Source organism: Trichechus manatus, unplaced genomic scaffold, assembly GCF_000243295.1.
Source record: "Trichechus manatus latirostris isolate Lorelei unplaced genomic scaffold, TriManLat1.0 scaffold00062, whole genome shotgun sequence".
Lineage (NCBI taxonomy): Eukaryota > Metazoa > Chordata > Mammalia > Sirenia > Trichechidae > Trichechus > Trichechus manatus.
In genome coordinates this window covers 10,869,164-10,882,858 of record NW_004443998.1, presented here as the reverse complement: position 1 = coordinate 10,882,858, position 13,695 = coordinate 10,869,164, and the positions used below count along the sequence as shown (strand labels likewise).

The 13,695-nt window shown below is 43.6% G+C and overlaps 1 protein-coding gene across 4 annotated transcripts in view; it reads left to right on the top strand.

Annotated features, from left to right (window-relative positions):
* The window catches only part of GYG1 (glycogenin 1), an 85,133-nt gene that overhangs the window by 455 nt on the left and 70,983 nt on the right, over positions 1-13,695 (top strand). For 3 of the 4 annotated variants that reach the window (XM_023733919.1, XM_023733917.1, XM_023733916.1), the window contains exons 2-4: positions 2,550-2,685; positions 4,576-4,750; positions 5,035-5,197. In XM_023733919.1, the coding sequence (XP_023589687.1) occupies positions 2,550-2,685; positions 4,576-4,750; positions 5,035-5,197 (474 nt within the window). The remainder of the gene's footprint in view (positions 1-2,549; positions 2,686-4,575; positions 4,751-5,034; positions 5,198-13,695) is intronic. The other variant, XM_023733918.1, reaches the window with a different exon arrangement.

The following is a 13,695-nucleotide window of genomic DNA, read 5'->3' as shown; positions in this document are numbered from 1 at the left end:
GCCCAGCCCGGCTGCTCGGCCGCCCGCCCCGGCCCTGGCCGCAGCGCCGCGCCTATTTTTAGGCCTTTGGGGCCCGGTTGTGGGAAGCCAGGAGCCGGCGAGCGCCCCCGGGGAGCGGGCCCCAGCCCCACTTGTTCCGAGGTGCCCGGGCCGCAGGGCGAATCAGCCCCTAGGACGGGGAGGCTCCGAGGTAACTGGTCCTTCCCGTGTACTGAGGCCAGTCGCGGAGATTCTTGAAGTAACTCAACAGCCAGAAAAACTGCAGGTGTCGTCCGGAGTGCAGCGTCTCCAGGAAGCTTGAAGTTCTCCCCAGCTGTCATTGGTCTTTCCTGTTTGTGGTGTTTGCGAGCCTCACTCAGTTCCTAAGCATTACTGAGCATTTGTCCTGTCCCCTGCTTCGTCTCAGAGGGACAAAAAGTCCATATTCTTGCTTCTCTTCTTAAAATAACTTGAATCCTACCTTGTTAAACGTGCCTCTATGATTCTCTGTAGTCTGAACCACAGTTGAGTTAAAACCTCATTCATCAGGCCCCAGGTTATTAAGTATCCTTGGGGCCAGCCTTGCAGTGTTGCTGTTTTACGACTGGTTGAAGGAACTTGCTGACAGAGGCAAGTGCAGGCAGAGGCTGATGGGTGTGTCAGGTGACAGGTGTCCGTGGCCTGAGCTCACCTAGGTGTGATGCTCTGGGAAGTCAGGGGCCCGCCAGGGGCGAGGAATGCTAGTCTTTCTACAACGTAGTAGTCGGCTTGCCCTGGAAGAAAGGTCACCATTATGTATGACGAGCCTCTCAGGTCAGAGGCTGGAAGATACCAGTCAGCTCCACAAACTACAGCTTCTCTCACTGCTCGCCACAAAATTTCCAGTACCTCTTTCCTCTAGGTTGGAAAATGGGCAAAGGCAGAATGAAGAAACCCAAGACAGAAGGCGAGTGACTTCATGACACAATGTCCCAACTCCCCGGTTGGGCAACACTGCCCCAAGTGCCACCTGCTACAGCCTGATCCTAAGTGTCCTGCACATTTGGATGCCCACCAAGTTGCTGCTGTCAAGATCCCCTCAGACACAGGGCATGCCCCAGAATCGTCCCAGGGAAGGGCAGGAGAAATCCCAAAGGCTAGGCTGGTGGTCTCGGGAGAGTGAGGCCTGCTCAGTAGGGGGAATAATCCCTGCCCCTGCCTTCTGCTCTGGCAGCTAAGTGATTACCAGGATTGAGTTTTGGTGTGTGAGTATTGGGGAGAGAAGTTCGAGGAGGAAGTTGCGGGGTACTGCTTGCTTCTCCAGGGAACAGAAGTCAGGTCTGTTAGAGCTTGTGAAGCGGTCCTAAATCCATTTAATAGCAATTGGTCACTATTTAGAAGCATCAAAAAGGAAAGAGCTCTCTAAGGAGGAGATATTTGAGCAGAGACTTAAAGTGGTCCTTGAGGGTGGTGGGGCTGGGGCAGGGAGAGCTTTTGCTGCAGGTTGAGGAAACAGTATAAAAGCCTGAAGGTTGCCAGAAATGTAAGCACCAGAAGGAAAACTGTGGCCTCTACTGTCAGACTGTCCCAATTCAGGTCCACAGCTGGATTTGTGCTTGTATAAAAATACTGTCCACAGCACGGTGTAGGAGAAACAGAAAATGCACTGCTTCATCTCTTCATTCCAAAAAAAAAAAAAAGAAAACAACTAAACCCATTGCTGTCGAGTTGATTCTGACTCATAACAACCCAATAGGACAAAGTAGAACTGCCCCATAAGGTTTCCAAGGAGTGGCTGGTGGATTCGAACTGCTGACCTTTCGGTTAGCAGCTGTGCGCTTAACCACTGCACCACCTGTTAATTGCCCGAAGGTCACGCTCTAGGTGTTAAGCTACTATTTAGTCTCAGAATTTAGCGTGTCCAGTCTCTAAATTGGATTTAATTTTTATAGCTCATTCTGCCTCTTGGAGGTTGCCACAGATATCCCTGCTAAAGACTACATACACCATTAGTCTTGACTGCTCTGGAGGTGGATACTTGGGTGTTTCCCCCAAAAGGGACTGCTACTTTATTAATAGAACAAGTTCATCTCAGTGGAACTGATGATGATGAAACTTCATGACCTTTTGAAAAAGGAGCTGCGGTGGTATAATGGTTAAGTGCTTGGCTGGTAACTGAAAGGTTGGTGGTTTGAACCCACCCAGCAGCTCCACGGGAGGAAGACCTGGCAGTCATCTTCTGTAAAGATCACAGCCTAGAAAAGCCTGTGGGGCAGTTCTACTCTGTCACATGGGAGTACTATGAGTCGACATCAACTAAACAGCAGCTAACAACAACTTTTTGAAAAGGGTCCTGGGTTGGTTTTTCCGAGTGGTACCAGTTGCTATTGAGTAGATTCTGACTCATGGGGACCCCATGGGTATCGGAGTAGAACTGTGCTCCATAGGGTTTTCAATGGCTCGTCTTTCAGCAGTAGATTGCCCGGCCTTTCTTCCAAGGTACCTCTTTTGTACCATTAATTGTACCATGCAGGGACACCTTCCCAGGTGGTAGGATATTGTAATGAGTGTGGTTTCTTCTTTGTATTAAGATCAGGCCTTTGTGACGCTGACCACAAACGATGCCTATGCCAAAGGCGCCCTGGTCCTGGGCTCATCCCTGAAGCAGCACAGGACCACCAGGAGGCTGGCAGTGCTCACCACCCCGCAGGTCTCGGACTCCATGAGGTGAGGCCCTCACTGCCTGTCCGTTTGCAGGTCTCTGGCTTCTAGCCTCTGTTCCCAGCATCCACCTGCATTGAGGCCGTATGCTTTTCAAGGATTGAGTACCAAGTGGAGAGAGACAAGTTGCTGAATGAAGGGTTCCCAGGTCTGAAACCTCTTCCTAGCTTTTGGGAAGACATTCTACCCAAGATTTGTAGCTCCCTTCTGAGAGGTGATGATCTGGCGCACACTCTTCCTGATTCTAGCTACGAGTGGAAGAAGGGCTCTCCCTAGGCATGTCCTCTCTGGGCAGTCGGAGTGAGTGTTTCAGGCCAAGTGTTCCCTGGTTCAGTGCAGTTTTATGTAGTCACACTTGTCGTCCTCAAGTATAAAGGCAGCCCAGATGCAGCAGTGGCTACTTTGTTTCCTCTTTCCAACCAGGGAAGACCCTTCAGGTGACTTTAAAAGAAAAGTAGCAGTGAACTCCACTGCCAGATGACATTTGTAACCCAACGGTCTTTAGGGCTTTATTCTGAGTACAATAGACTGGAATCCCGTGGTTGTGCTAGGTGGTCTTTCCCCACGCCAACCAGGGACACAAGCTGCTTCTCCATAGGGTTAGTGCACTTTGATTTGCTGGAATTCAGTGTTGAAGGATCTGAATGAACTGGTTCCTCATACTAACTTTAAAACTATCTATGCACTCTTAGCAGCTCTGTATTGTGTTTATTTTTGCGTTCTCCTAGCCTTCTTGGAAGTGGAAAACGCCCTTTTTGTGACCTTTTTCAGAAATGTAAGCACATGCCGAGGGCCCCTGAAAAGGAGCATTATATGAAAACCTGCATTTATCTCTCACACTAACAACCTTGTTCCTAAGGGGTAATTTAGGAAGATGCCTAAAAGTCTGCCTCCTAATGCATCCCTCCTAATTTGTAGTCTGTTGGTGAGGATGTGTGTGAGCAGCCTGATCTAGTCTTCAGTTTTCCACCCTGATTTACTGTGTAAAGGGTGCTGCTGACCATTTTGTCAAAAAGATCAAGTTCATATACTCTGAACTAGAACATAGTTTCGTACAGCTCTGGAGACACACAATACTAGCTTTGTTCTGCATGTCTGATACTGTTTTAAACTTTCAGTGATGATCTGTCTAGCATACTTTTTTTTTTTCCTTCACACTGAGTTCAGTGTCTTACCTAAGTCCACCCCACTAACCCATCTCAAGAGCTTTCGAAAATACAGCTTGTAGTTAATTTGGGGCATGGAGAAGCGTTGTACCTCACAGACCAAAATGCGTGTCTCTCATTATGCCTAAGCCGGGTGCTAACCGCACAATAAATCCTGATTATATTGGATTGAAGATAATGGCAGCTGAATAACTGAGCCCTTTAACTTCTTTTGGGACTCACCCATCTTAGGCATTTTTTCCTGTCAACTGCTTTAGAAAAAATGATTAGGTAATAGACTTTATTGCAGATATTATATGCACTTTAGTCAGCATCATTTGTAAAAATATGCATCGGTCAGCAACAATCAATTCAAATAAAATAACATTTGTAATATATAGGCTGTTGCCAAGATGTACTGTCTTAGCAAATGTCAGTCATGTTTTTGCAAGCTGTTTTCACACTCGGCTTGGTATTCAATGGCACAACAGAAAATAGAAAACTTGTATAACAGTGTTTTTAAGACAACAGCTTCACTCTTACCATAAGCAGTTTTCATTACTTTAGTGAAATAAATTGCATATGCAAATAAACACAATATTTCCTGAAATAAATGAGGAAAAACGCACTGTGCCAGATAACTTGTTCTAATAATTACTAGATAGGGTTTGGAGACATCAGTCTTAATGTTAGATGGGTCACTCGTTCTGCAAAGATGCTAAGCACTGCTTTCTGGATTTTATTTTGACAGAAAAGTTTTGGAGACAGTCTTTGATGAGGTCATCATGGTAGATGTCCTGGACAGCGGGGATTCTGCTCATCTCACCTTAATGAAGAGGCCAGAATTGGGTGTCACATTAACGAAACTGCACTGCTGGTCACTTACCCAGTATTCCAAATGTGTGTTCATGGATGCAGATACTCTGGTGAGCGTAGCTTGGAGGGCTGAGAAGACGTATATAGTAACTGAGACCTGTCAGGCATCTGTGAGATGGCTGTAAACACTTGACAGAACAGTTTCAGATAAAACCACTGTTGTAAAAAGAGCCAGTTGATGGAGGGGACCAGACGCAGGCAGCCTTACAGCTGTCATCTGAATAGTTATCACCACCACCAACAACTGCATCTTTTGTGTTGGGTAACTTAGGAAGACTGAAGGAAGTTATGTCGCAACAGAACATTTCTAACACCTTTTCCCCCTTCAAATCAGGTCCTAGCAAATATTGATGACCTTTTTGAGCGAGAAGAATTTTCAGCAGCACCAGACCCAGGGTGGCCTGACTGCTTCAATTCCGGTGTCTTCGTTTATCAACCCTCAGCTGAGACATACAATCAGCTCTTGCAGTTTGCTTCCGAGAAAGGTAGTTTTGATGGTATGTATCTGTCATCTTCGTCTCTGATAAGCTGTTAGTAACTTCTAGGGGCTGTTCTTCTAAGGGACATAATTGTTAAGGTGCCTCGTGCCTGGAAAACAGTAATATAATGAGAGGTAGCAGACATTTGTAAATTGTGCTCTTTTTTGGAAGTAGCATTGGTGTTTGTGTGCGCAGGCACGTATTTTTTCTATCGATGCTTACAATTTACCTAAACTAGGACAGGGAGTTTTGCAGGCTTGCCTTTAAAAATGGCCTTCCCCATCTCTAATTTAGAGCGTGGCAAGTGTACCATGATTACTCAAGAAGTCAGAAGACTGTTAGACTAATCAGAAACATAGCCTCTACGTTACACCCACGTGAACTTAAGCACAGGAGTGTTTCCCAGCCATTCTAATGGGAGGACCGAGCTCCAGAGCTGTACTTATGTTGGAGTACACTCCATAGACACGTAAGGATGCCCATTGTCTACCTGGAAACTTGAAGAGAAATCTGGTAATTTGGCTCTTGTGCCCTCAGGCAGTGCTGAAGAGAAAGTAGAAAGTTTATGTGAATAATCTTTGTCTTCCAACGTCTCTAAAACTGCGCATGAGATTGAGTGGCATCTGCAGGGTTGAAGAGTGGAAAGTCAACAAAGTCAGCATCCCTCTTCCATGATCATGTGTATCTTTAGCTACCTGCACGTATAGAAAGGTTCTATCTGTCACTTAGGGCCTCGCATCCTCTGGAGAATTTTGATCCAGTGAATCAGTAGGTATGCTTCCGTACCGAAATAATACATAATAGGCCCATTTTTTTTTTAACAACAACAAAAAAGATAATTAATATGCAAAAGTAGTTCATTTTTCAATTACTGTTGGTGGATCTTTTGAATAAAGCAGAGTCCTCCCGTGGACAAGAGAACGACATGCATTAGGAATCCCTCCCTGCAGTGCCTCACCGTCAGATCTTGACAGCAGCCCAGGCACCGACCATGGGGCTGAGCAGACACCTGAGCTCTGCAGCAGACACTCAGCACCAGGGGCTGCTTTTCCCCCTTTCCCTCGCCAACATCACATCTGGGATTTGCAATGATAGGTCTTTCAGAATTTGCAGACACAGCCTTCCTCAGCTGATGTAAGGCTCAGCCCTGGGTTCAGATCTGAGGATTCATTCTCATTAACTAGTTATAACGTTAAAAATCAAAATCTCAAACTCTTTAAATTAAAAAACTAAATATAAAAGTTTGTTAGATTGTTGAGGTTAAAAGGTTGGAAGTTATAAAAATGTTTAATTGTACGTAAAACGTTGCTTTTGTTGCTGTTCGTAGAAATTTAATTCTGTTATTTGAGGATTTGGAATTTGCAGCTATTTAAAACATCATTGAAAAAAATAAGGAAGTTTAAAGTATCAGCTGTGTTTCCTTGTTTGGCTAGATTGCACTCTGTCAGTAGTTCTCAACTCCTGGGACGTTTGGCTGGTGGCACAGTGGTTAAGCACTCTGCTGCTAACTGAAAGGTCAGCGGTTCGAACCCACCACCTGCTCCGGAGAAAGATGAGGCAGTCTGCTTGATAAAGATTACAGCTTTGGAAACCCTATTGGGCAGTTCTACTCTGTCTGGTAGGATCACTATGAGTCAGAATCAACTCGACGGCGAGGGGTTTTTAGAGACATTTTTGGTTGTCACAGTTGAGGGGGGTGCTACTGGCAGCTAGTGGGAAGAAGCTAGGAATGCTAGCATAGGGATGCTAATCCTGCAATGCACAGGGTAGCCCCCACAACAAATAATTACCTGGCCCAAAATGTCCATAGTGCCACAGTTGAGAAAACCCCACTCTATGCCAAGGCATTAGAGTTCTAAAATGGTGAGCAGGAATTTCCAAGCCATAATGAATGGCAGTGTCTAGCAAGAAGAGCAGCCTCGTTTTACGCAACCTTAAGTAAGAAAAATATTCATAGCCTGAGTGCTCACCATGGCCAGGGCCAACTGTAACTTCTTCACTGTACTAACTTAGGATTTTAGCTCCTTCTGTTTTCCTTTCCTAGAAGGAAGGAAAGCTATATTAGTATTTGAGCTCAAAATAGGTATTCCTTATCCCTACTGCTTATACTGAAACAGTTACCTTTGCGTAAGAGGAAGAGGAGAGCACTTTTAGCAGAAGTCCACTGTTCGCCTTAAATTAGCCTTCCCGTCATAGTGTAGATTTCTTCACCTCTCATTTGAAGAAAGTAAACGTAATCGTGCCAGGAACTCAGTTTAACTATTTCCAATGTTAGTAAGTGAATCACTTTCCAAAGTCGATCTGTGTGGCCTGCCAGCTGCCCGAAATCCACTTGATTTTAATCATGGAAAGGGAATCCAATTTCTAACCAGATGTTAGATGTTGTTGTTAAAAGATAAGAGTCAGGTGCCATGGAAAATTACATTTTTAGACTATGAAGCTAATTAACTGGTAGTAACCAACCTAGATCATCTGCCTTGTTCGAGAATACTGCAGGAGTTGTCAACTTGTTAAGCCTGAATGTAGGTGTGAAAAGTGTTTAACTCCAAAGCAGTTTCTGCTTTTTCAGCCAGAATCTGAAAGCAGGGAGACATTCTCCCCGTGCTTGCTAGCACATTTCATTATCCAGCAGCAAGGCTTCCAGGTGCTGGCCTTCTGTAAGATGCTGTGCAAGGAAACAAAACGCTACCCAGTCCAGTACCACCCCCCACCCCAGCACCACCCCACACCCCGTGATCGGTTGTGGATCAGATTCTTGTGATCCGTAGGGTTTTCAAATAGAGGTGCGTGGGAACTTAACAGTTAGTTCTCAATATGTTGTATACATTTAAAAGTAGGAACGTGCTAGCAGCTATTAAATGAAAGGTTTCTCTCACTTGACGTATGTATTGATAAGTTTTACTCAACAAAGAAAGTTGACCCCATACCTTAGGGGCCTACTCCTTCCTGGAGGGGTTTGCTAACCGCTTGAATCAATACCTGTGTGATATGAAGACTTATTGGACTTCAGATAATTTTAATAGAAGATTTATTAAAATTATTAAATAAAAATGTTAAGTAAAATTTATTGAATAAAAAATTAGAAAAGGAGCTACATCCTTTTCCGATGGCAATAAGCTCGCTTTGCCCTGAGTTTTCAATGCGGTGTCTGATTTGTTTAGGTGTCATACCATAGGCACTGCGGTGTTTCCTTTGCCCACCACAAAGGATGATATCCGTGGGTACCCCTGTTTTTCTGAGAAAGGGGCTTAAGTCTCAGCCTTTTTAGAGCAGTGAGTCAAGAAGACCGGCTTGTAGATGACTGTGTCTCAGTCCAAATATCTTGTAAGTCCTGCGTAATCTCTCCCATACATTCAAGGAAACTGATGGGACCCGGTGTCCGCTGACAAGCCACACAGGCCGCTGATGGCTGAGTGATTGCAGCTGCTTTTGCAACCCTTGTAACTCGAAAGAATGCAGCTGTCATGCTTCTAATCACCAGCCCTCTAATCACTCCTGTGCCTCTGGCCAAGAGAATAAGCCTAATATGGCAAACGAGGCCAGGTACCTTGACTTCTCTTCCCAAATACCTAGAGTATTAGATTTCAGACCTGTAACTATATACCTCATTCATGGCTGACACCTGATTTCCCTTAGTGAGGAGTCTACATTCCAATAATTCTCTTGCTTATATTTTCAAACTCTTAGCACTTCATCACTAAAGTTACATGTTTCCTGAAAGTTGAACAGTAGGTGTTGTGAAATAGATAACGGTAGCATTTTACGGAACATGACAGAATTAAAGGCTGACCTCAGGACTCGTCAGCGGTGGGAGCGGAAGGGGGTCACAATATTGTAGGTACTAGCAGCCATTTTCTGTCTCTTCCACACACTCATGTGAAATGAAGCTGGTGCACTTGACTTTTAATTTGAAGAAATCACCCCGAATGTCTGTTGAGGTTTTTCTCTTCGTTCTTCTTTTTTTTTTTTTCCTTTTCCCCTGTGACTCCAGAGAATTGTAAATTAAGGGTAGTTGTACAGTTATGAATCAGCGTCAACTCGACAGCAACGGATTTGGGGTTTTTTTTTTGGTACAGTTAAAGATAGTAGTTTAGTACTTGAAAATTAAGTCTCATCTGTGTGTGTTAGTACTTCTTTCAAAATCTAAATCAAAAAGAGGAATTCGTATCTTCCAAATTGAGTGTGTGTTTGTGTTTTAATGTTGGGATTCCTTTTAGTTACTGTAACCTGAATATCCTAAACCTTTATTGGAATTTTGGCCTATAGTTGAATTTTCAGAAAGACGAAAAGAGGAAGGAATAAACTGGTGGCAGAATTTTTGGTATGGCTTTATTGTAAGCAGAATCCAGGATCTGCTGTGGGGTCGTTATACCTGTGTGCTCCATATTCTATTAAGTGGTCGCTGACACCCTTAAACTCTCAGATCTTTTTTCTGTGCTTGGGAATGCATAGTAATGCATTTAATGTTTTAAAATGGCTTTTTCTTTTACTGTGCTTTAGGTGAAAGTTTACAGTGCAAATTAGTTTCTCATCCAGAACTTTATACACACATTGTTTTGTGACATTGGTTGCAATCCCCGCAGTGTATCAGCGCTCTCTAAAATGATTATTAACAGAAGATTTGGTGCTAAATCCTACTGAAGTGTAAAATTGACCGGTGCCACCTTCCCTAATCTTGTAGTTAGGTTACTTTCTGCTGGACTGGCCCAAAAAAGGTATGAAGGAGGGAGGTATTTCAAGGTAGGACTTGTCTTTCCAAACCAGATGAGCTCAGACACTCAGGTGTGCCTTGCCAGGGCTATATCTTCCCGTGGGAGGCTTTCCCCAGCAGCCCAAACACTTGGCTGATTGATGCCCTCCCAGTGTTTCATCTGTTACTTTGAAAACGGCTGTTTTCTTGCATTTATGTCATTGATCAAGTAATAAGTCTGTTAAATAAGCAAGGATGAGAAAAAAAGCCATCACATGTAATGGCAAAAGAAATGGGCACACAGAAGTTTTTTCCTAAAGAGTTACTTTTTTTAGAGCTATTTTTATCTTATTGTACCCAGGAGTATTTTTTAACTTAGCCTTCTGTTTGTCTCTAGCCTTGTAAGCAGCAGAGACCAGGAACTCCATGAGAAATAGAGGGGGGGACCTCCCGTGTTATATGTGTGCAGGCTCTTAATGCCGGGCATTCTGGTTAGTGTTTCACTTAGTTCTCAGCAGTTCTGTGAGGTAGGCCTTCACTCATTCATTCACTCACTCATTAATGCATTCCTTTAACAAGTGTTTCTTGAGGGCCTGCTGTGGGCCATAGACAGTGCTGGGGACCCAGTGTCATTGCAAGTCAGGATGGGAGCCTGCCCACTGTTCCCCAGCTGGTGGCAGATCCAAGTCTGAATGGGAGTCTTCTCAGCTCTGTGGCTAGGTTTTGTGTGTGTGTATGTGTGCATGTGTGTGCACGTGTGTGTGCGCGTGTGTGCGATTTTTTTCCTGTCTTGGTCTCCTAAGGTTACCATAACAAAGTATATCACTAACTGGGTGGCCTGAAACAACAGAAATGCATTCTCTCAGAGCTCTGGAGACCAGAAGTCCCAATTCGGGGTACTGGCAGGGCCATGCTGTCCCCCAAAGGTTCTCTCTTTTTTCATCCAGCTTCTTTTGTAGCCCCAGGCATTTCTTGGCTCGTGGCTGCAGCGCTCCAGTCTCTGCCTCGTTGTCTCTGCATCTGTCTCTCTGTGTCCTTTTTTTATAAGGACACCAGTCAGATTAGGTTAGGGTCGCCCCCTGCTCCAGCAGAAGAGATGGAAAGAGTAAGACAGTAACTGCTGATAATCCGCTGGAAGGCAGATGGGTCTGTCCTCACCCTATTCAGCGCGCTCTGCCTTCAGTTCTAGTGGCGGCATTACCACCACAACTTTCTGTCTGCTTTTCCTTATATACCTTTTGCCGTCTTCTCTTTTTTAACGTTTTCTGGGGTTTTATTGTAGGTGTTTCTCTTGTGACTGGCGTAGGATTGTTTTTTCCCTATAATCTGCCAGTCTCTCTTATTCGCTCATGAATTTCACCCATTGGCATGAAGATGTACATTATGAATTGTGAAGTGAAAAAACCAACTATCAAGTATCCTCTTTTTGTAAAAAAAAAAAAAAAATGTATATTTATATAGTAATATGCAAAGAAAACTGAAAGTGTATACAACAAAAGCTTAACAGTGGCTCTCTGATAAAATAATAGGTGGCTTTTTTTTTTAATTTTTGCTTTATCCGACTTTCTCATTTTTTTAAGTTTTATTTATTTTGTTTTTCTCATTTTTTCAAGATGAACACATTTTCCTTGTGTTGTGGAAAAAAATGAAAGTTTTAAAAACCTGTCAGCTTATGAAGACAACCTTAAAAAAAAAAAAAAAGCAAAACCCATTGGCACTTAATAAATATTTGTCAAAACTTAACAAAGAAAAGTAAAAATCCCATGTTTATTCTGAATCTCTTAGGTAGAAAAACAAACCAGGTACCTATTCAGAGCCCTGGTGGCCCAGTGGTTGAGAGCTACAGCTGCTGCCCCAAAGGTCGGCAGTTCGCATCCACAAGCTGCTCCGGTATGACCTCATGTTTAACTAATTACATCAGCAAAAACAGTTATTTCCAAATAAGGTCACCTTCACAGGTAGCGGGGTGTTAGGACTCTTGAATGTATCTTCTTGGGAGGCGCGGGGGACACAGATTAACCCATAGCACCCCCGCATTATCCCGTACTACAACATTCCCAAGAATGTATGCTGAGAAGGAGAGACTGGAGGACAAACCTTATCACCCTTTTCTGTATTACAGATAAGTTTCTTAAAATTCATTCCTTTGTGAGTAGAGAGAGCAGCTGGTATGTTCCTCATTGTACAGATGGAGGACGGGAGGCTCAAGTCTTCTGCCTCCACAGCTTCACTGGCCTTCCCCTCTGTACCACAGCACCTAGAAATACAGTGTCTTTAAATCAGCAGCACAGATGATGGCCTTGCATTACTTTATGGGGTCTGGAAGTATTCTTGGAAGTGTTACTCTCACCTGCATTTCTATACCAAAAAACCAAACCCATTGCCATCGAGTCAATTCTGACTCATAGCGACCCTATAGGACGGAGTAGAACTGCCCCATAGGATTTCCCAGGAGCAGCTGGTGGATTTGAACTGCCGACCTTTTGGTTAGCAGCTGAGCTCTTAACCACTGTGCCACCAATGGTCCGCATTTCTGTAGTAGGTCTATTAGCTCAGTATTTCAAAAACCGTTTTAGCTCCTAATCTGGACAAGATGCTAAGTTTAAAGGCTAGGAGTAGACTGGTAAATAGTACAGATTTTATCTCTACCTTTATAAAGCCTATATTCTGTATAACCTTATAGGTATTTAACAACTAATTGCACAATTAATTATGTAATTACTCTGGCAAATTCAGAGTGCTAAGAGAATCTAGACCAGGATGACCTGCCCTAGACTGAGAAAGTGAAATTTAAACCAAGAATGAGTGTTCCCTCACATTTATACAATGATTTAATTAATAACTTGGTTATTAAGAACCTCTTTTTAAAAATAAAGTTGCAAAGCAAAAGCTGTAACATGAGAAGGTAGTAAGACAAGAGTATGGCCCCCAGATACCCTTTTAGCTCAGTACTGAAGTCACTCCTGAGGTTCATCTTTCAGCCAAAGATTAGACAGGCCCATAAAACAAAATGAGACTAAGTGGGCACACCAGCCCAGGGACAAGGACAAGAAGCCAGGAGGGGACAGGAAAGCTGGTAATGGGGAACCCAGTGTCGAGAAGGGGAAAATGTTGACATGTCATGGAGTTGGCAACCAGTGTCACAAAACAATATGTGTATTGTTTAATGAGGAACTAGTTTGCTTTGTAAGCCTTCATTTAAAGTACAATTTAAAAAAAAAAAGTAGTAAAGCAGTTGTTCTTGACTGAAATGGGTTGAGTCCACTGAGATTCAGTGATGCTGGGACCTGAGCTACAGGAGCCTCGGTTTCCATGAGCTGGGCCATTCATAATCTAATTTAGTAATCCTTTGCTTGCTCGCCGTAGGCAGGAATGATGATATCTGCCAGGTATATCAGAGGAAGTCACTTTTAAGGGCTGGGTCATGTTCATTTCAGCACTTGTCTGTGCCTCTTATTATCGGATTAATCATATTTGGCTTTAATTATTGGCTTATTATATGCCTCTCTGCCCCCTTATTCCAGTTTGAGAACTGGAACCTGTCTTATTCACTTCGTATCTAATGTCTGATAACCTTATTTATACAAATTTAGACATCTTCTATGGAAATGATGTTTTTGACAGTTGCTTTCTCTTATAATAATAAAATTAAAAAGGGGTCATTCTCCAAAAGATTCTTAACCAGTGTGTCTCAAATTTTAATGTGCAGCCATCACCTGGGTATTAAAATGTGGATTCTGACCCAGTAGGTCTCAGGTGGGGCTCAGCACTCTGCATTTCTGTCAAGCTCCCAGGTGATGTCCATGCTGGAAGAATCCAGACCACG